Here is a 25,515-nt window from a genome sequence, read left to right on the forward strand (position 1 = left end):
ACCGCATCCATTGCTTCTACGAGCTGGAGGCCTCTTGAAGAAAACCCAGATGTTTGTCAAAACACTGTGGCATGTTTTCCCCTCCAAAGGTCCCAGCTGGCAAAGGAGAGGACAAGGAAGTCCAGGTTTATCTTTCCGAAAGTACCCTGCAGGGTCAGGAACCAACGCGAGGAAACTTCTCATCCAAAAAAAGTAAACCCTGGAACCAATTACCCCCGCTTTCATAATCTGAACTCTGGACATTCTGTGTTAAAGCAACCACTTTCTCTACGTTTGACAAAAGCATCAGCGGGAAGGAGAATGTGGGTTTTATTTAGCCTCCCCCAACAACAAGGTGAAGACATTCTGACACCATCATCCCGTAGATGGCTACCATTTTGCAGTGCTCAGGACTGCTCAGACAATAACAGATGCTGTTGGCGGGGGCGGGGGCGGGGGTCCTTTCTAGCAGAAAACCCCAACCCCCACATCAGTGCCTAAGCCAGTGCTGGCTGGAGAATTCTGAGAGTTGAAGTCCACAAGTCTTAAAGTTGCCAAGTTTGGGAACCACTGGCCTAAGCTAAGACCTATAGTATTTGTGATGAGCCTTCCCTACCAAAGGGGACACCATCAGTGATTAGAAGTCTTCTACCACTTCTTTCTAGCATTGATGGTGTTATCAAGTTTGGGAAATGAAATGTCTTCCAGAATACCAAGGACCCCACAGTTCTTCTTCTTCTTCTCCTCCTCCTCCTCCTCCTCCTCCTCCTCCTCCTCCTCCTCCTCCTCCTCCTCCTCCTCCTCCTCCTCCTCCTCCTCCTTCCATCTAGCCCTGATGATGTTACCTAGTTGGGTCATGAAGTGTCTCCAAGAAAACAACCAAGCTCAGAGAACACCAAGGACCTCACAGTTGCCTTCCTCCTCCTCCTCTTCCTCCTCCTCCTCTCTGCAACCCCCCTTCTTTCTAGCCCTGATGATGTTATCTAGTCGGGCCATGAGACGTCTGCAAGAAAATAGCAATAGCAATTAGACTTATATACCGCCTCATAGGGCTTTCAGCCCTCTCTAAGCGGTTTACATAAAGTCAGCATTATTGCCCCCACAGTCTGGGTCCTCATTTCACCCACCTCGGAAGGATGGAAGGCTGAGTCAACCTTGAGCCGGTGAGATTAGAACTGCTGAACTGCAGATAACAGTCAGCTGAAGTGGCCTGCAGTACTGTACCCTAACCACTGCGCCACCTCGGCTCTTACTTCCTGACCAAGCTCAGAGGACCCTACAGTTGTCTTCCTCCTCCTCCTCCTCCTCCTCCTCCTCCTCCTCCTCCTCTCTGCAACCCCCTTCTTTCTAGCCCTGATGATGTTATCTAGTCGGGCCATGAGGCGTCTGCAAGAAAACAAGCATGCTCAGAGAACACCAAGGGCCCCTAAAATGGAATTATTTCTACAGAAGCGTCTGACCTGAGGTGAGGACCTTCCTCGGGGCTCCACAAATCAGCAAAACAATCCTGCAGCCTTTGGGTGAGCCGAGGTGGCGCAGTGGTTAGGGTGCAGCACTGCAGGCCACTTCAGCTGACTGCAGTTCTGCAGTTCGGCGGTTCAAATCTCACCGGCTCAAGGTTGACTCAGCCTTCCATCCTTCCGAGGTGGGTGAAATGAGGACCCAGACTGTGGGGGGCGATAATACTGACTTTGTAAACAGCTTAGAAAGGGCTGAAAGCCCTATGAAGCGGTATATAAGTCGAACTGCTATTGCTATTGCATGAGCCAAATCCTGCCTTGGTGAGATGGTCCTGTTCTCAACCCTCGTGAAGTTCCCACCAATGGCCCAAGCTCCCTTCAGCAGAAGGCCCCCTGCCGCCCGTGACTCTGGTCTTCCTGGGAGAATCTTTGGTGGCTTGATGCTTTTGTCCTGTTTCCCCCCCACTCCAACCCATCCTTCCTTGACCCACGTCAGGAGGTAAATAACATCCGAACCCAGTCCTGCCCCATGGATGGAGGCCTGGCCATGCTCCTTTGGTTGCCCCCTGCCCTGGCGAAGGCAGTGACCGAGTCTTAACCTCTCTCTCTGCTTGGCTTGGAAGTAGCCGTGGCTCAATCGCCAGGGGCAAAGGAGGGTGCCCCCTGCCGCCCTCCCCCCCCCCCCAGGACGCACTTCTCCTTCCAGTCAAAGTCAGACATTAATCGTTTGCTCAGGTGCCCCCACCCCCCAAAAGAGGAGTTTGGCCCCGGTGGGTTAACGGGTGACTTATTGTCCCATTAACACCAACATCTCTTGCATAAAAGCAAAGGTTATAAACAGGCAGACAAACAGAGAGAGCCTCTTAAGACTGCGGCCTTCTTGCCTCTCCTCTCCCCTGCAAGGATGAAGGTGGTTGGCCAGGTAAGTCTCACACACACACACACACACACACACACACACACACAGACAGACAGACAGACAGACAAGCAAAGAATCTGGTGTAGGAGAAGTCACAGTAAGAGGAACGGAAGGATCCCGGTTGAGTAACAAGAGGTTGTGTTCGTACAATGTGCTGGTCCGCACAGCTTGGAAAACTTACAGAACGTAGAGTTGGAAGGGATCAAGAAAACATTTAACGCGTCTAAAAAAATTATTATTTATTTATTATTTATTAATAAAATCTATAGGCCACCCAATCCCGGAGGATTCCAGGCGGCTTACAACGAGGGAAAAAAGGAAATAGTAAAAAAATGAAATGAAACAGGTTAAAATCAACACACATCCATTCGTTCTAATCGGGGCTGGACCTTAACACTAAGGTCAACAGCCCCAGGCCTGCCGGAACAGCCAGGTTTTAACAGCTTTCCTGAAGGCCATGAGAGTGGGTAGGGTCCGGATCTCTGGGGGTAGCTCGTTCCAAAGGGTCGGAGCAGCCACAGAGAAGGACCTCCTCCGGGGAGTCGCAAGCCGACATTGTCTGGCTGACGGCATCCAAAGGAGGCCAACCCTGTGGGATCTCACCGACCGTTGGGAGGAGTGTGGCTGTAGGCGGTCTCGCAGGTACGCTGGCCCTAAGCCATGTAGGGCTTTAAAGGTCATAACCAACACCTTGAATTGCGTCCGGAGACCAATGGGTAGCCAGTGCAGCTCGCGGAGGACAGGTGTAACATGGGTGTACCTCGGTACACCCCATATCGCTCGCGCGGCTGCATTCTGGACTAACTGCAGTCTCCGAACGCTTTTCAAGGGTAGCCCCATGTAGAGCACCATATAGAATTCTGCTGGTAGCCCATCTGGGCCTGGAGTGTTATTATTTTTCTGTCTTTTTATCGCTTTCCACATTGTTACGTTTTCATTTGGTATAGTTTTAATTTTTTTTTCTAATGCCCGGACAACACGGTGCTTATTAAGCACTAAGAGATGTAATGAATAAAAAATTAATTAATTAAATTTATTTCTTTTATAAAAAAGAGATGGAAGGGACCTTGGAGGTCTTCTAGTCCAACCCCTGCTCAAACAGGAGACCCTACACCGTTTCAGACACATGATTGTCCAATCTCTTCTTTAAAAGTGCCAATGTTGGAGAACCCACAACTTCTGGAGGCAACCCATTCCACTGGTTAATTGTTCTCCCTATCAAGGAATTTCTCCTCAGTTCTAAGTTGCTTCTCTCCTTGATTAGTTTCCACCCATTGCTTCTTGTCCTGCCTTCAACTGCTTTGGAAAATAGCTTGACTCCCTCTTCTTTGTGGCAGCCCCTGAGATATTGGAAGACTGCTATCATGTCTCCCCTGGTCCTTCTTTTCATTAAACTAGACATGCCCAATTCCAGCAACCCTTCTAATAATATGTTTTTTTTTTTTCATTTTTCTTCTTTGTGTTATTCTTTGTTTAGTTTGCATTACTTCTGCTAAGATGGAGCCAGTCTGAATTTTCTGCTCTAGATAACAAATAGATTTAACCACAAAAAATGTAATAATAATAATAACACCGGACAGATAAAGCCCTTGCTCCTCTGGAGGGTCTAAGCACCTCCTTGCTGGCCCTACATGGGATCCAGAGCAAACCCTGCTCAGGCCCACCTCACATCTACAAGTTTAGAATAGCAGAGTTGGAAGGGACCTTGGAGGCCTTCTAGTCCAACCCTCTGCCTAGGCAGGAAACCCCATGCCGTTCCAGACAAATGGCTATCCAGCATCTTCTTAAAGACTTCCAGTATTGGGGCATTCACTACTTCTGGAGGCAACTTCTCTTCCACTGATTAATTGTTCTCACTGTCAGGAAATTCCTCCTCAGTTCTAAGTTGCTTCTCTCCTTGATTAGTTTCCACCCATTGTTTCTTCTTTTACCCTCAGGTGCCTTGGAGAATCCCTCCCTGCCTCCCTTGCTCCTTCCTTCCTTCCTTCCTTCCTTCCTTCCTTCCTTCCTTCCTTCCTTCCTTCCTTCCATAGAATGAAATAGAATAGAATAACAGAGTTGGAAGGGACCTTGGAGGTCTTCTAGTCCAACCCCCTACCTAGGAAGGAAACCCTATATCGTTTCAGACAAATGGCTATCCAACATCTTCTTAAAGACTTCCAGTGTTGGGGCATTCACAACTTCTGGAGGCAACTTCTGTCCCACTGATTAATTGTTCTCACTGTCAGGAAATTCCTCCTCCGTTCTAAGTTGCTTCTCTCCTTGATTAGTTTCCACCCATTGTTTCTTCTTTTACCCTCAGGTGCCTTGGAGAATCCCTCCCTGCCTCCCTTGCTCCTTCCTTCCTTCCTTCCTTCCTTCCTTCCTTCCTTCCTTCCTTCCTTCCTTCCTTCCATAGAATGAAATAGAATAGAATAACAGAGTTGGAAGGGACCTTGAAGGTCTTCTAGTCCAACCCCCTGCTTAGGCAGGAAACCCCAGACCACATCAGACATATGGCTATCCAACATCTTCTTAAAGACTTCCAGTGTTGGGGCATTCACAACTTCTGGAGGCAACTTCTGTTCCACTGGTTAATTGTCCTCACTGTCAGGAAATTCCTCCTCAGTTCTAAGTTGCTTCTCTCCTTGATTAGTTTCCACCCATTGTTTCTTCTTTTACCCTCAGGTGCCTTGGAGAATCCCTCCCTGCCTCCCTTGCTCCTTCCTTCCTTCCTTCCTTCCTTCCTTCCTTCCTTCCTTCCTTCCTTCCTTCCTTCCTTCCTTCCTTCCTTCCATAGAATGAAATAGAATAGAATAACAGAGTTGGAAGGGACCTTGAAGGTCTTCTAGTCCAACCCCCTGCTTAGGCAGGAAACCCCAGACCACATCAGACATATGGCTATCCAACATCTTCTTAAAGACTTCCAGTGTTGGGGCATTCACAACTTCTGGAGGCAACTTCTGTTCCACTGGTTAATTGTTCTCACTGTCAGGAAATTCCTCCTCAGTTCTAAGTTGCTTCTCTCCTTGATTAGTTTCCACCCATTGCTTCTTGTTCTGCCCTCAGGTGCCTTGGAGAATAGCTTGACTCCCTCTTCTTTATGGCAACCCCTGAGATATTGGAAGACTGCTATCACGTCTCCCCTGGTCCTTCTTTTCATTAAACTAGACCTACCCAGTTCCTGCAACCATTTTAGCCTCCAATCCCCTAATCCTCTTTGATGCTCTTCTCTACACTCTGAATGTCCAGCCCCACCTACACTGAATGGATGATGTGCAATTTTAATAATGTACCTTTATTTTTAAATTTTAAAATGTTTTTATCTGCCTGTAAGCCTCCCAGAGTCCCTAGGGAATGGGCGGCATACAAATTTTATTAAATTGGAAATTGGAATGCAGCCACTGGCGGAGGAATTGTGGGAGTTGAAGTCCACAAGTCTTAAAAGCTGCCCGATTCAGAGACCCCCTACTCTAGGCCAAGTGAAATGGTGACAGATGCCCATATTCCCTCCAGCATTTATTGACATGGGAGTTAAGATATGCAGGACCCAAATTTTAAACATTTAGATGGTCTGCTCAAGTCTGTGGTCTGAAGGATTCAACAGGCTGCCAGAAAGAAGAGGAAGTCAAATTATTCTACAAAAGCATCAGAAAGGCAAGGCAGGAAACGATGGGTGGAAACTAAGCAAAGGGAGAAGCAACCTACCACTAAGAAGAAACTTTGAACAGGGAGGACATTAACCAGTGGAACATCTTGCCACTAGAATTTGCGGGTGCTCCATCACTGGAGGTTTTTAAGAAAAAAAAACGGACATCAACTTGTCTGAAATGACATAGGTTCTCCTGCTTGAGCAGGGGTTGGACTAGAAGACCTCCAAGGTCCCTTCCAGCTCTATTCTGCTTGGTGTTGATATTGCTTTTGCATTTTGCATTGACCCGGATTGTTGTTGGGGGCGATAGGCTGACTCTGTAAACCGCTTAGAGAGGGCTGAAAGCCCTAGGAAGCGGTATATAAGTCTTAACTGCTATTGCTATTATGGCAAAGAAGGAAGTACTGGTCCAGCTAACTTCTCCGAGACTGTCTTTCCCCAGGCGTGTCCGTCTCCAGAACCTCCGCAGGCTGATAATCATCTGGAGAACCCAAAGTCCAAAGAAAACTTCAGGAATTTCAAGGTCAGTCCGATTCAGCAGCAGATGGGCAATGCCTCTATTTTCTCCCACAATTCCAGAGGATCAAGCTGAAAAAGGTTGGGTAGGAGATTGGGATTAAAAATATGACTGTGTTTTGAAAACACTTCATAATGTAGAGCAGTGTTCCTCAACCTTGGCAACTTGAAGATGTCCGGACTTCAACTCCCAGAATTCCCCAGCCAGCGAATGCTGGCTGGGGAATTCTGGGAGTTGAAGTCCGGACATCTTCAAGTTGTCAAGGTTGAGAAACACTGATGTAGAGGCACTAGTGCAAAAGTGTGTGAAGTCTGTTCTGGGATGGGCCACCAGATGTTGGGGGCAGAGGCAACTGAGACGAACAGAGGGGGAGGAGGAGGGGAAAGGGAAGGAGAAGAAGATAGAGGAGGATAACAAAGGAGGAGGAAGAGGAGAAGGGGTGGAGAAGGAGAAGGGGGCGGAGAAGAACTTGGCCTCCTTCATGCTCTCTGAGCTTGTTGGCTTTCTTGCAGATGTTTCATGACCCAACTAGGGAACATCATCAGTGCTAGAGGGAATAGGGCTTGCAGGGGGAGGAGGAGGAGAAGGAGGAGAAGGAAGAGGAGGTGGTGGTCCTTGGTGCTCTCTGAGCTTGTTGGTTTTCTTGCAGATGTTTCATGACCCAACTAGGGAACAACATCAGTTAGAAGGGAGCAGGGTTGGAAGAGGAGGAGGAGGAGGAGGAAGAGGAGGAGGAGGAGGAGGAGGAGGAAGATAACAATTGTGAGGTCCTTGGAGGTCTCTAGGCTTGGTAGTTTTCTTGCACACATTTCATGACCCAACTAGGGAACATCATCAGGGCTAGAAGGAAATGGGGATGGGGGAGGAGGAGGAGGACTGTGGGATCCTTGGTGTGTTCTGAACTTATTGGTTTTCTTGCGGATGTTTCATGACCCAACTAGGGAACATCATCAGTGCTAGAGGGAATAGGGCTTGCAGTGGGAGGAGGAGGAGAAGGAGGAGAAGGAAGAGGAGGTGGTGGTCCTTGGTGCTCTCTGAGCTTGTTGGTTTTCTTGCAGATGTTTCATGATCCAATTAGGGAACAACATCAGTTAGAAGGGAGCAGGGTTGGAAGAGGAGGAGGAGGAGGAGGAGGAGGAGGAGGAGGAAGAGGAGGAGGAGGAGGAGGAGGAGGAGGAGGAGGAGGAGGAGGAAGAAGAAGATAACAATTGTGAGGTCCTTGGAAGTCTCTAGGCTTGGTAGTTGTCAGGCCAGCCTCTCTCAGCAACTTCATTTTGCAGAATTAAGAATACTTTTACTGGTTATGAGTAGATAGCAGCTAAGCAAAGCAAGATCTGAGGCAAAAGCGCGCGTAATCATAGACATCAATATGTGACCCAGCCCCCTCCTCCTGGTAGCCCCATCCCACAGTCCAATTTGCAAATCCCTCAGGCGTCACGCGAGTTCCATCTTCAAAAAGCATCATCAGGTTGGTATGGAGGATGCTTGGCCTTGGCAGGCCCATCCACTATCTCCAGCATGTGCAGCAGATGGTGAGAACAAAACTCCCTCTTCACAATCCCTCCTGTACTTAAGGCTTCCCTTCCCAAATACCAGGCCTCCCTGTTTCAATGGCAGCCAGAAGCAAGTGGCGAAGAAGAGGCTGGCAGTAGTTTTCTTGCAGACATTTCATGACCCAACTAGGGAACATCATCAGGGCTAGAAGGAAATGGGGATGGGGGAGGAGGAGGGCTGTGGGATCCTTGGTGTGCTCTGGACTTGTTGGCTTTCTTGGTTTCAAAAGTTTTATTTCTTTGAAGGCAAACATTTCATCATTCCTCAATCAGTAAGACATCGAAGTACAATTTCTTGTATGTCAAAATAATTCTAGTTTACCACCAAATTCTTGTCTAGCCTAATATATACCCCTCCCTCCCTCCACCCTCTCCCCCAACCCCCCTCCACCTTCCCCCCCCCCCCGACTTCCCAGAACCCGTACACGGTATGGATTTCTAACAAACACAGTCTAAAATCTATTGAGACAAAATAAATAAAAAAAGAGGTTAATAACATCTCTACATTGATCTTAGCTTCTTCCTGTTAAACTTTGAACAGTTTAACTCATTCCTGATCCTAAGCGTAGACTGTCTGGAATTTCTTAGTCCCGCATTTGTTTTGTGTATAGTCAATCCATTTTTTCCAGCCTCGTTTATATCTCTCATTTGAGTGTTCTTTAAGATATGCCGATATTTTAGCCATCTCGGCTAAGTTTGTGACTTTCAATGTCCATTCTTGGATTGTAGGCAAGTCTTCCTTCTTCCAGTATTGCGCCACCAACAGTCTTGCCGCCGTTATTACTTGTTGGCTTTCTCGCAGATGTTTCATGACATAACTAGGGAACATCATCGAAGGGGAGGGATGTTTGCTGTTTATATACTAATGGTTTACCTTAATAAATAAATAGCAAATACTCCCTGGTGGGAGTGTTCTTGGTCATTCCTTGATTAACCTGTTGTTTACTATAGTTTCTTGATTGGGGCGTTGTTTACCAGTTGGTGTTGAACTTTGATCATCAGGGGATAGTTTGCTGGTCAGGAGGTGTTGTGGTCTTTTACTTTTGTTATTTCCTCTTTCGAATGGCACTGTAGGAAGCTGTTGTTTATCTCTCTGTGCCTGTTGATGGTCGATTTGTCTGAGTGCCAGGCTTCCAGGAATTCTCTAGCACTTTTGGACTTGGCTTGGACAACAACGCCTCTTCTGGGAATTGAAGTCCACCCATCTTAAAGTGGCCAAGTTTGTGGGGGGCGGGAACCCTCTACCTTGGATTAATGATTGTCACTCACTGCAATACTTCCAAATTGTCATTTCAGGAGGGGGCGCTGATTGACCGAGTGTACCACACTTACCTGCTGATGCATACCAACCAGACTGTGGAATTTGTGCAGAAGAAGGTGGGTTTGCCCAGTCAGAGCCCATCGCTCCTCTGGGGAGGGTCTCTTGGGCACCAAGGATGTCTCAACGCATCCAGGTGATACCAGCAACAAGAGAGACCTTTCTCCAGTTCTTTGGGGGCTGTATTAATATCCCAAGGGTTGCCAGCAAGAGAAGTCTGCTCCCCCCTACCTCCCAAAAGAGAGATGTCTTCATACTTGTGGGTTTCCTACCAAGTCGTAAAAGAACTTGCTCTTCTTAAGGTCCTCCCTCATTTTCAACATTTGCCTGAACAGTTAGAACATAGAATAACAGAGCTGGAAGGGACCTTGGAGGTCTTCTAGTCCAATCCATGCTCAAGAAGGAAAACCATACCATTCCAGACAAGTTCTTCTTGTAAATCTCCAGTGATGGAGCAGCCACAACGTTTGGAGGCAAGTTGGTCCACTGGTTAATTGTCCTCGATGTCAGGAAATTCCTCCTTAGTTCCAAGTTGCTTCTCTCCTTGATTAGTTTCCATCCGTTGTTTCCTGTCCTACCTTCAGGTGCTTTGTAGAAGAGGTTGACCCCCAATTCTCTGTGATAGCTCCTCAAGTTTTGGAAGACTGACATCATATCATCCCTAGTACTTTTCATTAGACTAGACTTAGCTAGTTCCCTCAAGTTTGAAGAGGGCATCATACCCTCTAATCCAGTGGTTCCCAAACTTGGCAACTTTAAGACTTGTGGACTTCAACTCCCAGAATTCTCCAGGCAGCTCTGCAGAGCTGCCTGGAGAATTCTGGGAGTTGAAGTCCACAAGTCTTAAAGTTGCCAAGTTTGGGAAACCACTGCGTCTAATCCATCGTAGTGTCCTCACAGTTCCTTCTCCCTAGAACGAGCAATATGGTGGCTGCAACCTCCGTCAGATGACCATCATGGAGGCCTTGGAGTTGCTGGACAATGTGGTGGATGAATCGGACCCCGATGTGGACTTCCCCAACTCCTACCATGCCTACCAGACAGCAGAGGGCATTCGGGAGAAACATCCTGAGAAAGGTGAACTCCTTGATTAGACCTATAGTCTCTAGGAGAACAAGAGGCTCTCCCCACCTAGATGCAGAAGATGACAATTGTAGGAGGGTCCTGCAGAAATTAGAAGGATCAAATTATTGGGGTGTCAGGTCACGTCTAGTTTCCAATTCTGAGAGATGATGGAGTCCATCATCCATAATTCTCCATCTACCATAGCAGAAGATGCTCTGGGACCATTGGTAACCATTGAGCGATGCCATCTCCATTTGTCTTCAACACACGATGACCTCAAGCAGAGCAGAGATGTTTTCCAGGGAGCCATCAGCACTCCTTGCTGTCACCAGGAGAGGACCATGCTCAGCTGGGCCTTTCTGCATCCGAGCCCCTTCCTCCTCACCCACCAGATCTTCTACTTAGCTTAGTCCTGCTCTGATCCTAGCATCAAGAAGTTCCATGAGGCACCGGGTCTAAGTAGTTGCCCCAACTGAGGTCGGAGGGACCTGTCAAGGGACTGAAACAGATTCTCTGGTCCCACCCTAGATTGGTTCCACCTGGTTGGACTGCTCCATGATTTGGGGAAGATTCTGGCCCTGTCTGGTGAACCACAGGTGAGATGAAGAACAAGAGGCATGGAAGAGGTTGACATTCCCAAGCCCTACCCCTTAATATCCCCCTTAATTTATTTTAGGGGCAGAAAAACGAGAATTATGCTCCTGGATGCAACCTAAAATCCCAGCATCACTAACTGATACACTAAATCAAGGGTCTCCAAACTTGGAGACTTTAAGACTTAATTTATTTAATTTAATTTAATTTATTTTAGGGGCAGAAAAACGAGAATGGGTGGATGGGTGAGAAACCTAAAGTCCCAGCATCTCTAATCGATACACATTGAGGAATCACTAAATCAAGGGTCTCCAAACTTGGAGACTTTAAGACTTGTGGACTTCAACACACCAGAATTCCTCAGCCGACCAAGGAATTCTGGGAGTTGAAGTCCACAAGTCTTAAAGGTGCCACGTTTGGAGTCCTCCTGCCATAAATGAAATGGTGGGTTTAATTGCACACTTGCCAATACTGAGGATTTAAAAAAAGGGGTTTGGTCGCAGGACAACACTATCAAATAAAGAGGAACCGAGGTGAGATGGGCTGTTCTGACCTTGGTTATTCCCACAGTGGTCTGTGGTGGGAGATACTTTCCCGGTGGGCTGCCAGCTGCAGGATTCCATCGTTTTCAAGGACTCCACGTTCCAAGACAATCCAGACACTAGGAATCCTCTGTACACGTAAGTTCTTGCTTGACCTTGCTTTGAGGCCACCCTTGGATGGATGTAGAGGTCTACAAGGCAGGGCAGGTGGAGCCGAGATCAGCAGAAGTTTGTCTCCTAGTCTCCCTGGTCCTCTTTCCACGGTTGCCTCTCCATCTCTGATGGAAGACCTCGTCTGCTGAGGTGTCTATGGAGGTTCTCAGTCATCCATCATGTCAAGGTTGTCCCGAAGGTGCTTTTTCTTTTCAAGAGGCAACTAGACTTTCTGGTTTTTCTTTGAAGAGGTTTCGCTTCTTGTAACATTCCCGTGGTTCGCCCATGAGGCCAATGTGGAGAAAAGACACGGACACGATCTTTCTCGGGATGGAGCGACCCAGATTGGGGGTCTGAGAGCCCCTTTTATTGAGATAGGACAAAGGCAGGAGGAGCAATAGCATGTGGTTAGAAACAGCCTGTAAAAGTACAATTTCTAATCTACTGCTCAGAGAAGTTCTGTCTATATATGGTCAAATCCTGGGCGTCATTGGTAGGGCACATCTCAGGATGTTATGTTATGAACTATCAGGATGTTATGGGGTTTTAGGAGTTTGTTTTCTCCTGTGTGGTTCAGCGTGGCTCCGCATGCCCTGGTATGAACTGGGCCATGGGTGACACACACCTACACAAGGAACTATATTACAACATCTTCTCATGCCAGAAGCTTCTTCAGCTCTGACTGGAAGATGGTGGGGGATGGTAAAACAGATAAAACACCCAGACATAAACTGAGCAACGTGGTATGTGCCGTACAATGCAGCAAGATCTATTATGTTGGGGAAACAAAACAATCACTTTGTAAGCACGTGGCACAACATAGAAGAGCAAACCCATCAGGACTAGATTCAACAGTCCACCTGCATTTAAAAGACAGTGGCCGCTCTTCTGAAGACACATTTTGGACAGAGAGGACCGCTGGTTTGGAAGGGGGATCAGAGAGGCCATCTACATCAAGAGTTGAACAGCTCTCTCTCAACAGAAGGGGAGGGATACGACATCCGCTATCTCCAACCTACAACACAGTCCCGTCAACAGTTCCAAGAAGGCTCCGCACCCCTTTGCACCCCTCAGGTGACCCTGAGGACACAGAGAAGCCTCCAAGTGGCCTCAGCGACTCTCACAAACAATGCAAATGACCAGCTGTCTGCAAGGAATGTCAATCCTTCCACACCGCACCATCCTGTCAGAGCTGAAGAAGCTTCTATTCTATTTCTATTTATTAAATTTATAGGCCGCCCAATCCTGGAGGACTCTGGGCGGCTTACAGAAATAAAAATATTAAGAAAGATTAAAAGCAAATAAAACACAACAGGTTAAAAGAAAACACAACATGCACCCAGTCTAAGTGAGGCTGGACCTCAATCAAGAGGTCAACAGCCCCAGGTCTTCCGGAAAAGCCAGGTCTTAATAGCTTTTCAGAAGGCCATGAGAGTGGGTAGGGCCCGGATCTCTGGGGGTAGCTCGGAGCGGCAACAGAGAGGGCCCTACTCCGAGGCATCGCCAGCTGACATTGTCCAGCTGATGGCACCCGGAGAAGGCCCATCCTGTGCGATCTTATCGGTCATTGGGAGGTGTGCGGCAGAAGACGGTCTCGAAGATATCTGGGTCCTAGGCCATGTAGGGCTTTAAAGGTAATAACCAGCACCTTGAATCATGCTCGGAGACCAATGGGGAGCCAGTGCAGCTCACGGAGGATAGGTGTAGTGTGGGTGTACCTTGGTACACCCAGTATCGCTCGCGCGGCTGCATTCTGGACCAATTGTAGTCTCCGAACAGCTTCTTGGGTGAGAAGTGAAATGTCTTCCGAGAAAAATCCAGAAAGCCCAGTTGCCTCTTGGAAAAAGCACCTTTGGGACATTATCTACTAGTGATTGTACCAGTACTATTCTGCATCTCCTTGGCTCCATAACATTTGCTTTGAAACCAGAGGCACGAAGGATGGCTATTGTTGACCTTCATCACGGGCTTGGCCAATGCCTGGTGTCCCATCTGCAGGTGGCCCTCCAGACACTTCGTCACCTTCAAGATGCCAATTGGAGATCCTGACTCTTCTGGAGTCTTCCCTCTCACTAAAGCAGCCCCCCCCCCCCCAAAAAAAAAACTTGGCAACTTTAAGACTTGCCCACAACTCTCAGACCTCTGTGCTAAAGCTTCCAAACCAAAGAATTTCAGCTCGGACGTTCTCTCTTTCTACCTCCTCAGGAGCAAGTATGGGATGTATCAGCCCCACTGTGGCTTGGAAAATGTTCTGATGTCCTGGGGTCACGATGGTAAGTGCTCCACTGCACTTCTCAAAGAACACACACGCACACACACACACACAGACACACACACAAGCCCTAAGTGTAAGCGAAAATAAATCCCCCCCTTTTTTTGTCTCTGGAGATTCTCCATCCAAGTTACGATTGTTCCAAAGTTGTAGGTGCACCATCACTGGAGGCTTTCAAAACCAGACTGGACAATCTTTTATCTGGAACGGTATAGGGCCTCAAGCAGGGGGTTGGACTAGAAGACCTCCCAGGCCCCTTCCAACTTGGTTATTCTGCATAGGCTATGAAGTAGTAGAAGGAATGAAGGAGCATCGAAGGAAGCAGTTGAATCCCGATTGCAATTTCTGCCTTCTCTGTAATTGTAATTGTAATTTAATACATTTATATGCCGCCCAATCCCGTAGGGCTCCGGGCGGCTTACAAATACAAGAGTAAAATAAAAGTAAAATATAGGGAAAAATGAAAAGAGATTTGAAAGCAATTGGTGCTCACAAAATCAGAGGAATTATGGGAGTTAAAGTCCAACTCACTCGGAGGTCACATTGGTTGACCTGGATGCAACTTGCAATTCTGCAAATAACTCTGTACCCTTTCTCTTTCTTTCTTTCTTTCCTTTGTTTCCTTCTTTCATTCTTTCCCTTCCTTTCTTCTTTTCCTTTCCTTCCTTCCCTTCTTCCCTTCCTTCCTTTGTTTCCTTCTTTCGTTTCCTTCCTTCCTTCCCTTCTTTTTCTACCTGTTCCAGAGTACATGTACCAAGTGATGAAGAGAAATAAATTTGCTCTCCCGGAGGAGGTAAGCAATGGAGAAAACCAGACTACTTGGGGTGGTTGGGGCGGGGGGTGGTGGTGGTGGAAACGGACAAACTGCCAGTTTCTTTGGAGCGATTTCCAGGGTGCAGTCCCAAATTTGAGGTCTCCAGCTGCCTTCACTGCAGTTGACTCGCCTCGCTCGAGGTAGGGGGACTGTGGAAGTCTATTTTGGGAGATTAATCCATCTCCTGGTCTCCAGGTCAACCGACTGTTGGGAGAAACGTCCCCCTGGGTTCAGCTCCAAGTGGGGGAAAAGACACTGGAAACATGGGGGCTGCTTGGAAAGATGGTTTTAATGGTGGACAGGATCACGTGGCTTGAGCTCCTGAACAGAAAAGGGGGATCAGGTGCTTCCAGATGTTGGGTGGAGAAAAGAGTCCAAGATGCTGAAAGTCCCTGGTTTTATGCCCTCTCTGGCCTTTGATCTTGATCTCGCATTCTGATTGGTTGTTCAGACTCCCATGGGCCCATGCAGGAGCAACTCTCTAGGCTGTGAGTCCATGTTTGGTTGAGCATCGCTTCTTCCCAGGTGCCCCGTGGTGAGATGGGTCAAGGGCTTATGCTATCACGCCTTCATCCCATCACCCTGGAGCTGAAGGGGGATATCTTTGTTATGTAGAATAGACTGGCTCAGGCCTTTTAATGGCCCATTGCCAAAGGTGGGGGCTGTGAAGAGTGAGCCTGCTTCCTAGCTGAAAACATCCTTCTTCCCTTCTTATCCAGGGAAAACATAATATCCTGCCTTTTCTTTTTTTTATTAGCAGATTTATTATTATTATTTTTTCCCTTCTACAACACCTTACAGTCATTACATCAAAGTTAAAGTTAAAGTTTAATAAATTTATATGCCGCCCAATCCCAAAGGACTCCGGGCGGCTTACATAAAAACAATTTAAAAGAATACTAAAAAGTTTAAAATAGAGAGACAAGGCAAGGTAAAAAGACATTGTTATGTCATCATACCTGTACATGTATATAATATTTCGCTTCTATATTTACACACCTTTATACACAGTTCTATAGTTTTTTGGCTTAATTAATTTTATTCTTGTTTTGCAGCCATTTGTACCAATTGTTCCAAATTTCATAATATTCCAACTCTTCTTTATCTTTTAATTTCATTGTTAATTTGTCCATCTCTGCACAATCCAAAGTTGGGTTTTTTTTATCACTAATTAGTCCGAGGAGGTATTATTTTGTTTCCAGCATTGGGCAAATGTTATTCTAGTTGTAGTTAGCAGATGTGTTAATATGTACTTAATTTTCTTTGTATATTTCCCTTTGATTATTCCCAGTAGAAAGATTTCGGGTTTGTATTTTATCTGTTTCTCCTGTAATTTCTTGCACCCATTTCCAAATTTTTGTCCAATATTTTTCTGTTTCCGGGCCGGTCCACCATATATGTGATAATAGGTCCCTTGTACTTTTTTACACTTCCATCTCCTGCCTTTTCAACATTTCCCAGGACATTTCATTTTCCCAGGAGAGGGCTGGGGGCCAGCTTCCTACAAGGTCCAGCAGAAAAAGGACAACAGGGTGTGGCCCTGCCAGCAATTCTGGGTGCAGGTGTTGGGGTGATGATGCCCCTGATGCCCAAGGATGCTCCAGAGAACCCTTTCTCTGCGCCAAAAATAAGCCAGTTTGCAACTTTAATAAGATTTGTATGCCGCCCACTCCCTAGGGACTCTGGGCGGCTCACAACAAAAGCAAAAACATAGAATATTAAAAGTACAATTATTTAAAATAAAATCATCCATTCAATCACGTGGGGCTGGATTTTAATCAACAGCCCCAGGCCTGCCGGAACAGCCAGGTCTTGGTCACTTTACGGAAGGCCGGGGGAGTGGGAAGGGTCCAGATCTCCATGGGTAGCTCGTTCCATAAGTCTGGCACAGCTACAGAGAAGGCCCTCCCTCGGAGGGCCGCCAGCCGGCATTGTCTGGTCAACGGCACCCAGAGGAGGCCCAACCTGTGTGATCTTTTTCTCTCTCTCTCTCTCTGTAAAATGTGTTTTTATTTTCCATTTTTCATTTTCATACAGTCACATATATACTGTGCATAGCCAGGGCCATACAACATTAAACAATAAACACAGCAATTCCTCTTGTCAATAATACCCCCCAAAATAGAAACCCAATATACCTCTTCGACCCTCCATACACCTCTTTCTTCCGCCCCCCTCCAACTTTCCATCTTCCCTCCATCATTCCCCTCTACCCTACTTCCCCTCCCCCTCTACCACTCCTCTCTCCCACTCCACTCCCTCCCTTCCTTCTCCCCCTCCCTCCAGTCCTCTCTCCCACCCTCTCTACCCCTCTTTCTTCTATCTCTCTACTCCTCCCTTCGGTGTATTTCTAATATATGTCAATATATTCAGCTTGTCCTATTTTTACAGTGAAATTAAAGAGAAACAGTATACATGTGAAATCGCATTACATTGAAATCTAACACATACTATATATCCCCCTCCCCCCCCCTCCCCCCTAACACCCCACCTCCCTTCTCCCCCCCCAACTTCCCAGAGCCCGTACACGGTATAGAGCAACCTGTGTGATCTTATTGGTCGTTGGGAGGTGAGTGGCAGGAGGCGGTCTCTCAGGTAGCCAGGTCCTAAACCATGTAGGGCTTTAAAAGTAACGACTAGCACCTTGAAGCGTGTCCGGAGACCAATGGGGAGCCAGTGCAGCTCGCGGAGGATAGGTGTAACGTGGGTGTATCTGAGTACATCCAGTATCGCTCGCGCGGCTGCATTCTGGACCAACTGTAGTCTTCGGACACTCTTCAGGGTCAGCCCCATGTACAGTGCGTTACAGTAATCCAGTTGAGGGTCTGTGGGAGATTCTGGGTCATCCAGGTTGTTCCAAAGGGGCTTTTTTCCCAAGTTTTCAACTGGACTTTCTGGGTTTTTTTTCTTTGAAGACTTTTCGCTTCTCATCCAAGAAGCTTCTTCAGCTCTGACTGGGCGGTGGGGATGTGGCTCAGTGGCTCCCAGCTCTCCTCACCCACGCAGGAGCCACCCTGCATCAGGAATTGGCTCCGTCTCAACCTGCCTTCTAGCTGAGAATGTTGGTCCTTAACTTACAACACTTCCTTAGCGACCAGTTATGACAGACCCCCCACCCGGTCTCTGAGAGACTTATGACCCAGAATAACTTCTGACAAATGCCTCAAAAAATCTGGAATGGGAAGAAGAGGGGAAGGGTAAAGGGGAGGGAGAGGAAGGAGAGAAGGGAAAGGAGAGGAGGAAGGAAGGAAGGAGAGAAGAAAGAGAAGAAAGGAGGGTAGGAAGGAGGGAATGAGGGAGGGAAGCAAAGAGGGAAGGAAGGAGGGAAGGAAGGAAGGAGGGAAGGAAGGAGAGAAGAAGAGAAGAAAGGAGGGAATGTAGGAGAGAAGGAAGGGGGGAAGGAAGGAAAGGAAGGGGGAAAGGAAGGAGAGAAGGAGAAAAGAAAGGAGGGAAGGAGAGAAGGAGGGAAGGGGAAGGAGGGAGGGAAGGAAGGGGAGTAGGAGAGAAGAAACGAGGGAAGGAAAGAGGGAGGGAGGGAAGAAGAAGTAGGACCGTTGTAAGATAGGATGGATCTATGGGATGTTAAGAAAGCAATCTTCAAGTATATTGTCAACTGTAGGGAAAAATTATTATAAATACATATTATTAATAACAGTTATGAGATCATATAATTGTGAATGTATATATGAAATTGATAAAATAAAATAAAAATATTTTTTTAAAAAGCCTCAAAAAATCCAAGGGCACAGGATTACCCCTGGGTTGCAGGTAATCCTCAACTTATGACTGGCTTAGCGAGGATTCAGAATTATGACAGATCCCCCCCCAAAGGATATTTATGACCCTGATTCAACGCTCCGATGGCTGCCTGTCTGCATTTCAAGTGCTCAGCATCTCCTTGGTGACAGTGGGGGGCAGCTGCTGCACCGGCCCTTGGGCTCCCCTTCCTCACAATCTCCTTGTTGCCCGTAGGCCTTCTACATGGTGCGCTTCCACTCCTTCTACCCCTGGCACACCGGAGGGGATTACATGCACCTGTGCAACGCCAAGGATCTCCAGATGTTGCCCTGGGTGCAGGAATTCAAGTAAGGAGTTCCAAGCCATGGGGGGGGGGGAATGGAAAGACCAGGGCTGGGAGTGGGGGGGGGGGGAAACGCAACACAATTCTAGAACCGTTAGTGCTGCTTTGGTAATGTCACCTTTGGAATATTTGCATCCAGTTTTGGTCACCACAATGTAGAAAAGATGTGGAGACTCTGGAAAGAGTGCAGAGAAGAGCAAGAAAGAGGATTAGGGGACTGGAGGCTCAAACATATGAGGAACAATTGCAGGAACTGGGAATGTCCAGTTTAATAGAAAGAAGGACCAGAGGAGACATGATAGCAGTCTTCCAATATCTCAGAGATACGGGATCTCCTGCTTGAGCTGGGGGTGGACTAGAAGACCTCCAAGGGTCTCTTCCAATTCTTATTATTGTTAGACCGTAGTGGAGGAGGCATTGCAACACTTAACCTGTCTTGCACCTTCAAGAAGGCATCTATGCACCAAGATTGCCGGTGCACAGACTCTGATTTGCTTACCAGATAACCTTTCATTGCAAATTCATTTGCAATAATGGTTTCTTGCTGATTTAATATTAGTTATGTTTGTCTGCCTGCTGCAGCCTCCTTACCTCCCACCTGGGCTGCGGCAGGGCATCAAACCTGCCCTTTTTTCTAGCAAAGGCTTCACCTTCTGTCCTAGTCTTCTCCAAGGTGGTGCCCTCAGAAGCGTTGGAGACCCCTGGAGCAGGAGATTGGCTTCTTCCTGGCTTATCAAAGCCTGCTCAGAAAAGACCCAACATTCACATGGCTTCAGGATAACAGGGAGCCCTACCTCTCTGCCCCCCACCTCTTCAATAACCACCCCCCCTTTTTATCCCTCCCTTGCAGCAAGTTTGACCTCTACACCAAGTGTGAACAGCTTCCCGACCCACAGCAACTGAAGCCCTACTACGAAGGCTTGATAGCCAAGTACTGTCCAGGCCAACTGTCCTGGTGATGGCTGGAATGTCAATGGCAATGGGCCATCCTGCTCCAGCTTCTTCCTTGCAGCAGCTGCTCTCCAGATGTTCTGGACCCTCTTACTTCCATCACCCCCCTCCCAGGAAGGAGAGGATGTGAAGGTCCAAGGGCTCCTGTGCTCCAAATGATGCTTGTTATTTTAATTGTTCAATCCTTCTTAGCAACTTCTCTCCACTTTATCCCGTCAATTGCCTTTTCTCTCCATTGTTGCATGTTCAACTTTTGCATCAGTTTCGATGCTATCAAGCCAGCATAGTCTTTGCTCCCCCAATTCTTCATCCACTAAGTCAGCAGCCCCCCAATCCTTTTGGGGACCAGTTCCGTGGTTTTTTTCCCCCTGGACCGGAGGGGGGAGGTGGTTTCATCTCTGTTAGGCTGTTAGGATCTGGATGGGGGTAAACAAACTCGTGCTCAATCCCGACAAGACTGAGTGGCTATGGATGTTGCCCCCCGAAGGACAGTCCAGATAGTCCATCCTTGATCCTGGGGGGCGAAAACTTACACCCCTCAGAGAGGGCAGGCAATTTGGAGGTCCTCCTGGATTCACAGCTGACACTGGAACACCATCTGTCGGCTGTGACCAGGGGAGCCTTTGCCCAGGTTCGCCTGGTGCACCAATTGCGTCCCTACTTGGATCGGGAGGCATTCCAAATGGTCACTCACGTCCTTGTCACCTCAAGGCTGGATTTCTGCAACGCGCTCTACATGGGGCTACCCTTGAAAAGTGTTCGGAGACTGCAACTAGTCCAGAATGCAGCCGCGCGAGCGATATGGGGTGTACCGAGGTACACCCATGTTACACCTATCCTCCGCGAGCTGCACTGGCTACCCATTGGTCTCCGGACGCAATTCAAGGTGTTGGTTATTACCTTTAAAGCCCTACATGGCTTAGGGCCAGCATACCTGCGAGACCGCCTACTGCCACACTCCTCCCAACGGCCAGTGAGATCCCACAGGATGGGCCTCCTTCAGATGCTGTCAGCCAGACAATGTCGGCTGGCGGGCCCCCGGAGGAGAACCTTCTCTGTGGCTGCTCCGACCCTTTGGAACGAGCTACCCCCAGAAATCCGGACCTCACCCACCCTCATGGCCTTCAGAAAAGCTGTCAAGACCTGGCTATTCCGGCAGGCCTGGGGCTGTTGACCTCATTGTTGAGGTCCAGCCCCGATTGAAATGAATGTATCTGTGTCGTTTTAACTTGTCTTTCTTTTATTTTTACCTTCTTTTCTTTCTCTTCCCTTCTGTAAGCCGCCCGGAGTCCTTCGGGATTGGGCGGCCTATAAATAAAATCAACCTTACAAACTCAAACTTATCTCCTGCCTGCATCCCACGGATGGAGCTTCGCTCATTAGCATGGACCGGTTTCTGGCACCCTGTGGCCAGTCTGTAGACCTGTGGTTGGAGACCCCCGCACTAACCATTTCTAGCATCACTTGACTTTTCCAGGGAATTTGGAGTCATGAGTTAAATCCGAAGTAAATCGGGCATAATCTTGTGGTTTTTAGCTTCTGGTTTTATATAATTCAGCACCTCCGCTATAGCTGTCCATGGCACAGGCAATCCTCAACTTACAACTAAGCCCAAAATGTATGTCATTTAGAGGGGTGGGGCATTTGTTAAGTGAGTTTTGCCCCGCTTTACGACCTTTCTCGCCACAGTTGTTAAGTGGGAACACTGCGACCAGCATAAATGTGAGTCGGTTGTGACGTGGCCGTGGGTCGTAAGTGTGAAAAATGTTCGTCACTTTTTTCAGTGCCGCTGTCACTTTGGTCACTAAACAAACTGGGCTACCTGTACTTTGTGCCACAAGGTCCAAGGTGCGAATTCTCCCATGCTTTTTCATGCCTTTCTAAAGTAGCTCATTTCACCCATGCTGACTCAGGAGTTTTATCTCAGTATGAATAAACTGCTGATCAAAAATTGATATCATCTTTTTTGGATTGGGCTCCAAGGCCTTCTGCTCACAGGATCCAAACTGTGAGATTCTTACTACAAGCAGATACAGGAAGTCCTTGACATACGACCAACATTTCCACGGCTAAGTGAGACCGTTGGGAAGGGCGTTTTGCTCTTTTTTACAACCTTTCTCGCCACTGTCATTAAGCGAATCACTGCAGTTGTTGTTAGTGACACAGTCGTTAAGTGAATCTGGGTTCCCCCATTGACTTTGCTTGGCAGGTCGCAAAAGGGGATTAGGTGACCCCCGGGACACGGCCACCGTCATAAATGTGAGTCAGTTGCCAAGCGCCTGAATTTTGATCATGTGACCACGGGGATGCTGCAACGGTCATAAGTGTGAAAAAGGGTCGTAAGTGACGTTCTCCAGTGCTGTTGTAACATTGAAAGATGGGTTGTAACAGCTGCAGTGATTCACTTAACAATGGGTGGCAAGAAAGGTCGTAAAATGGGGCAAAACTCACTTAACAACAGTCTTGCTTAGCAATGGACATTTGGCTCTACGGTGGTCGTAAGTAGAGGATTACTTTTATCATAAGTTTCCCCCTCTTCCCCTTTCGTGGTTCCAGCCACCTCTCCTCAGAGAGTCCTCAATTTACAACAATTCATTTAGCGACCGAAATTGCAACAGCACTGAAAAAAGTGACTCTTTCCCACACTTACGACCTTTGCAGCATCCCGTGTTCATGGGATCAAAATCAGAACATTGGCCACTGACACATAAATATTGACGGTCGCAGTGTCCTTGGAAAGGGGGGGGCTCATAAAATTTTGGCCTCAATTGTGGTCGTAAGTGGAGGACTCCCTGTATGCATACGTGTACACCCAAGAGCCAAGGTGGCGCAGTGGTTAAATGCAGTACTGCAGGCCACTTCGGCTGACTGCTATCTGCAGTTCAGCGGTTCAAATCTCCCCGGCTCAAGGTTGACTCAGCCTTCCATCCTTCCGAGGTGGGTGAAATGAGGACCCAGATTGTGGGGGCGATGTGCTGGCTCTGTAAACCGCTTAGAGAGGGCTGCAAGCCCTATGAAGCGGTATATAAGTCTAACTGCTATTGCTATTACACACGTACGTGTACACACAGACACACACACACACCTGGAATGTACAGGGTTTATTTAGAAAACCGAAGCGGCCTCTTGGGCCCCGCATGTGAGAAACGCCAACTCTGCTCCCCCAAGGCGTAAAGTGTGGAGTCTCAATGATGCAGCAAAGAGCAGCGAACATGCCCCCCCCCAAAAAAAAAGGAGGAGGAGGAAGGAAGATAGAGAGGAAGAAAGGAGGAAAAGGAAGGGAAAAGGGAAGAAAAGGAGGAGGGAAAGAAAGGAGGAAAGGAGAGAAGGGAAGGGAGGAAGGGAAAGAATGGTGGGAGAGATAGGGAAGGAAGGAAGGAGGGAAAGAAGGAAGAGAGGAAGAAAAAAATGGAAAAGGGAAGGGAGGGAGGGGTAAAGAAAGGAGGAGGGAGGGAAACAAAGGAGGAAAGGAGAGAAGGGAAGGGAGGAACGAAAGGGAAGGAAAGAATGGCGGGAGGGATAGGGAAGGAAGGAGGGAGGGAAAGAAGGAAGAGAGAGAGGAAGAAAGAAAGAAAAAAGGGAAAGGGAAGAAAGGGAGGGGTAGGGAAAGGAGGAGGGAGGGAAACAAAGGAGGAAAGGAGAGAAGGGAAGGGAGGAGGGGAAGAAGGAAGAGAGAGGAAGGATGGGGGGGAGAGAAAGGGAAGGGAGGAATGGAGGGCCTCCCAGCACCCTCTGCCGAAGATCTCACTCTCCCAGGAAGGACAGAACCTTCCCTGGGGACCCCCAAAGAATCCAAAGGGATGCAACCCCCTGCCCCCCAGTCCCCAAACACAGGAGACCCTCGTAAGAGACCCCGGCTGCTCCCAGCTGACCAGAGAGAGCCACCTGCCCCGGGGCGTCGCAGAGCGAGGAGGGGGCCACAGAGCAGGAGGCTGAGAAGAGCAAGTGGGCTCGGAGGAGGCAGCAGCCTTGCCCCTCCCTCGATGCAACAGGGAGGACCTTCAGGTAGGTGGGTGGGTTGGGGGATTCCCCTCCCACAGCTCGCATGCGTGCGTGAGTGTGTGTTTGTGTGGCGGGAGAAGGGGAGGCGACCGAGTCCGTCGGGTGTCAAAGGCTCCCTCCCCCCCTGCTCATGTCCTGCCTGGTGTCTCGCAGAGGCCGGGTTTGGAGAGGGGGGGGGTGTCCCAGTGCTGCCGGGGCCCCCCAACTTATTTCTTCTTCTTCGTGTGCCGCAGCCCATTGGTGGGGGCCTCTCCGGCCGGCCGGCCCTTCTCCTCCTTCCTCCGCAGCTGCCCGTTCTTCTCTGCGCCCGGCTGGTCTCCGCCACCGCCAGGATCGGCCACGGCGTCAGCCAGCCGGCTCGGCTTCTGCTTGCCTCCCGTGGGGAGCCCTCCGGCCGGCAGACGGGCCCCCAGTCCTCGCAGGATGCCCACGGCCGCTGCGGTCAGGTAGAGGGACCAGATGACGGCCGGGCCGGTGTACGGCTGGAGCTGGACTCGAACCCGCTGCAGCAGGCTGGGCAGGAGAGCCTCTGGGGGGCGCTTGACGGGGGGCTTGTCCTGGAAGGAGAGGGGGGGGGGGAAACTTCAGCAAGACAGGCTCCCAACCCCCCCAGGAGTCTTTGAGGTGACCGAGGGAGGGGGAGCCAGCGTGGGGGGAGGCTACAGGAAGTTCTCCATTTACAGCAGTTTTGTTTAGTGACCGTCCAAAGAACTTACGATGCTTTCTCACACTTATGACGGTTGCAGCAGCCGCATGGATACGTGGCCGTAATTCAACCAACTCATCTTTGCAACCATGGCGGTTTCCGGGGGGGGGGGGGGGTTGGGAGCCCCTTTTGCCACCTTTGGACGAGCGAAGCCAACGGGGAAATCAGACTCACTGAACGACCGTTTTACTAACCTAACGACTGCAATGATTTGGTTAACAACCAGGGCAAGAAAGGTCGTAAAGTGGAGCGGAACTCACTTATTTTCGCAATGAAAATTTTGGGCTCAACGGTCGTATGTCGAGGACCGCCTGTAATTTGGGGGGGGAGGGGCCGCACAGCTGCAAAATTCCCCTTATTAAAATATTGATGTTGGAAATATTTTATGTCTTTAGTTTTGGCCGGTTAAACCGCCTCTCCCCCCCATTTCCTACTCCAGATGGGGCTGATGTAACCACCCCCCCCCCTCCATGAAGCTGGCTGCTCCCCGCAACCACAATACCCATGCTCCTCACCTTGAGCCCGTGCTGGGCCAGCTGGGCTTCTAAGTTGGGGTCGCCCAGAAAGACCACTGGGTAGAATTCCTCCATCCATCGACGACGCCACCATTTCTGAGGGAGGGTCCTGCAGGGAGGAAACGGGGAGGGGGAGGAGTGAAGCTGGATGCATTGGCAGCCCCCCAACTCCCTCTGACCTGGGGTGGGGGCTACAGTTCCTCCCCCCCCTCCCCGGGTCTGGCTGGGGGAGCCAATTCCTTCTCCTGGAGGCAGGGAGAATATTTCATAGCTCTAATTGGTTTGATTGGCCTTAATTGGCCTTTCCCAGTAGGGGAGGGGGGAACCATTTTCCTGGATTCAAGATTTCCTACACCCCCCCCCCCGCATCCTCCCCCCTCCCATCCCCTCACCCGTCCATCTCGGCCTCCGTGAACCAGTATTTGTACAGCTGCGCTGGATGT

General features: G+C 48.8%; 2 protein-coding genes across 2 annotated transcripts in view; one reads left to right on the forward strand and one right to left on the reverse strand.

Moving 5' to 3' along the window:
• Positions 1–2,343: 2,343 nt before the first annotated feature.
• On the forward strand, positions 2,344–20,323 carry MIOX (myo-inositol oxygenase). Its single transcript, XM_032238308.1, has 10 exons — positions 2,344–2,361; positions 6,432–6,512; positions 9,356–9,436; positions 10,292–10,454; positions 10,971–11,038; positions 11,607–11,716; positions 13,937–14,004; positions 14,747–14,796; positions 18,790–18,902; positions 19,749–20,323. Exons 1-10 carry the CDS (start codon positions 2,344–2,346, stop codon positions 19,855–19,857), a joined length of 861 nt encoding a protein of 286 aa, XP_032094199.1. The 3' UTR covers positions 19,858–20,323.
• Positions 20,324–23,490: 3,167 nt separating this feature from the next.
• Positions 23,491–25,515, reverse strand: part of LMF2 (lipase maturation factor 2) — a 23,752-nt gene continuing 21,727 nt past the window's right edge. The window contains exons 12-14 of the mRNA XM_032238314.1: positions 25,465–25,512; positions 25,073–25,181; positions 23,491–24,408 (exon numbers count right to left, since the gene is read on the reverse strand). Coding sequence (XP_032094205.1) covers positions 24,058–24,408; positions 25,073–25,181; positions 25,465–25,512 — 508 coding nt within the window. The 3' untranslated portion in view covers positions 23,491–24,057. The remainder of the gene's footprint in view (positions 24,409–25,072; positions 25,182–25,464; positions 25,513–25,515) is intronic.

Source organism: Thamnophis elegans, unplaced genomic scaffold (assembly GCF_009769535.1).
Source record: "Thamnophis elegans isolate rThaEle1 unplaced genomic scaffold, rThaEle1.pri scaffold_112_arrow_ctg1, whole genome shotgun sequence".
Taxonomy (NCBI): Eukaryota; Metazoa; Chordata; class Lepidosauria; order Squamata; family Colubridae; genus Thamnophis; species Thamnophis elegans.

What these genes read in the sequence shown, in the direction of transcription:
- MIOX (XM_032238308.1), top strand. An exon ending in CCCTGTCTGGTGAACCACAG is followed by an intron (nt 11,039 to 11,606) that starts GTGAGATGAAGA and finishes TTATTCCCACAG; the next exon opens with TGGTCTGTGGTGGGAGATAC. An exon ending in CCCTGGGTGCAGGAATTCAA is followed by an intron (nt 18,903 to 19,748) that starts GTAAGGAGTTCC and finishes CCTCCCTTGCAG; the next exon opens with CAAGTTTGACCTCTACACCA.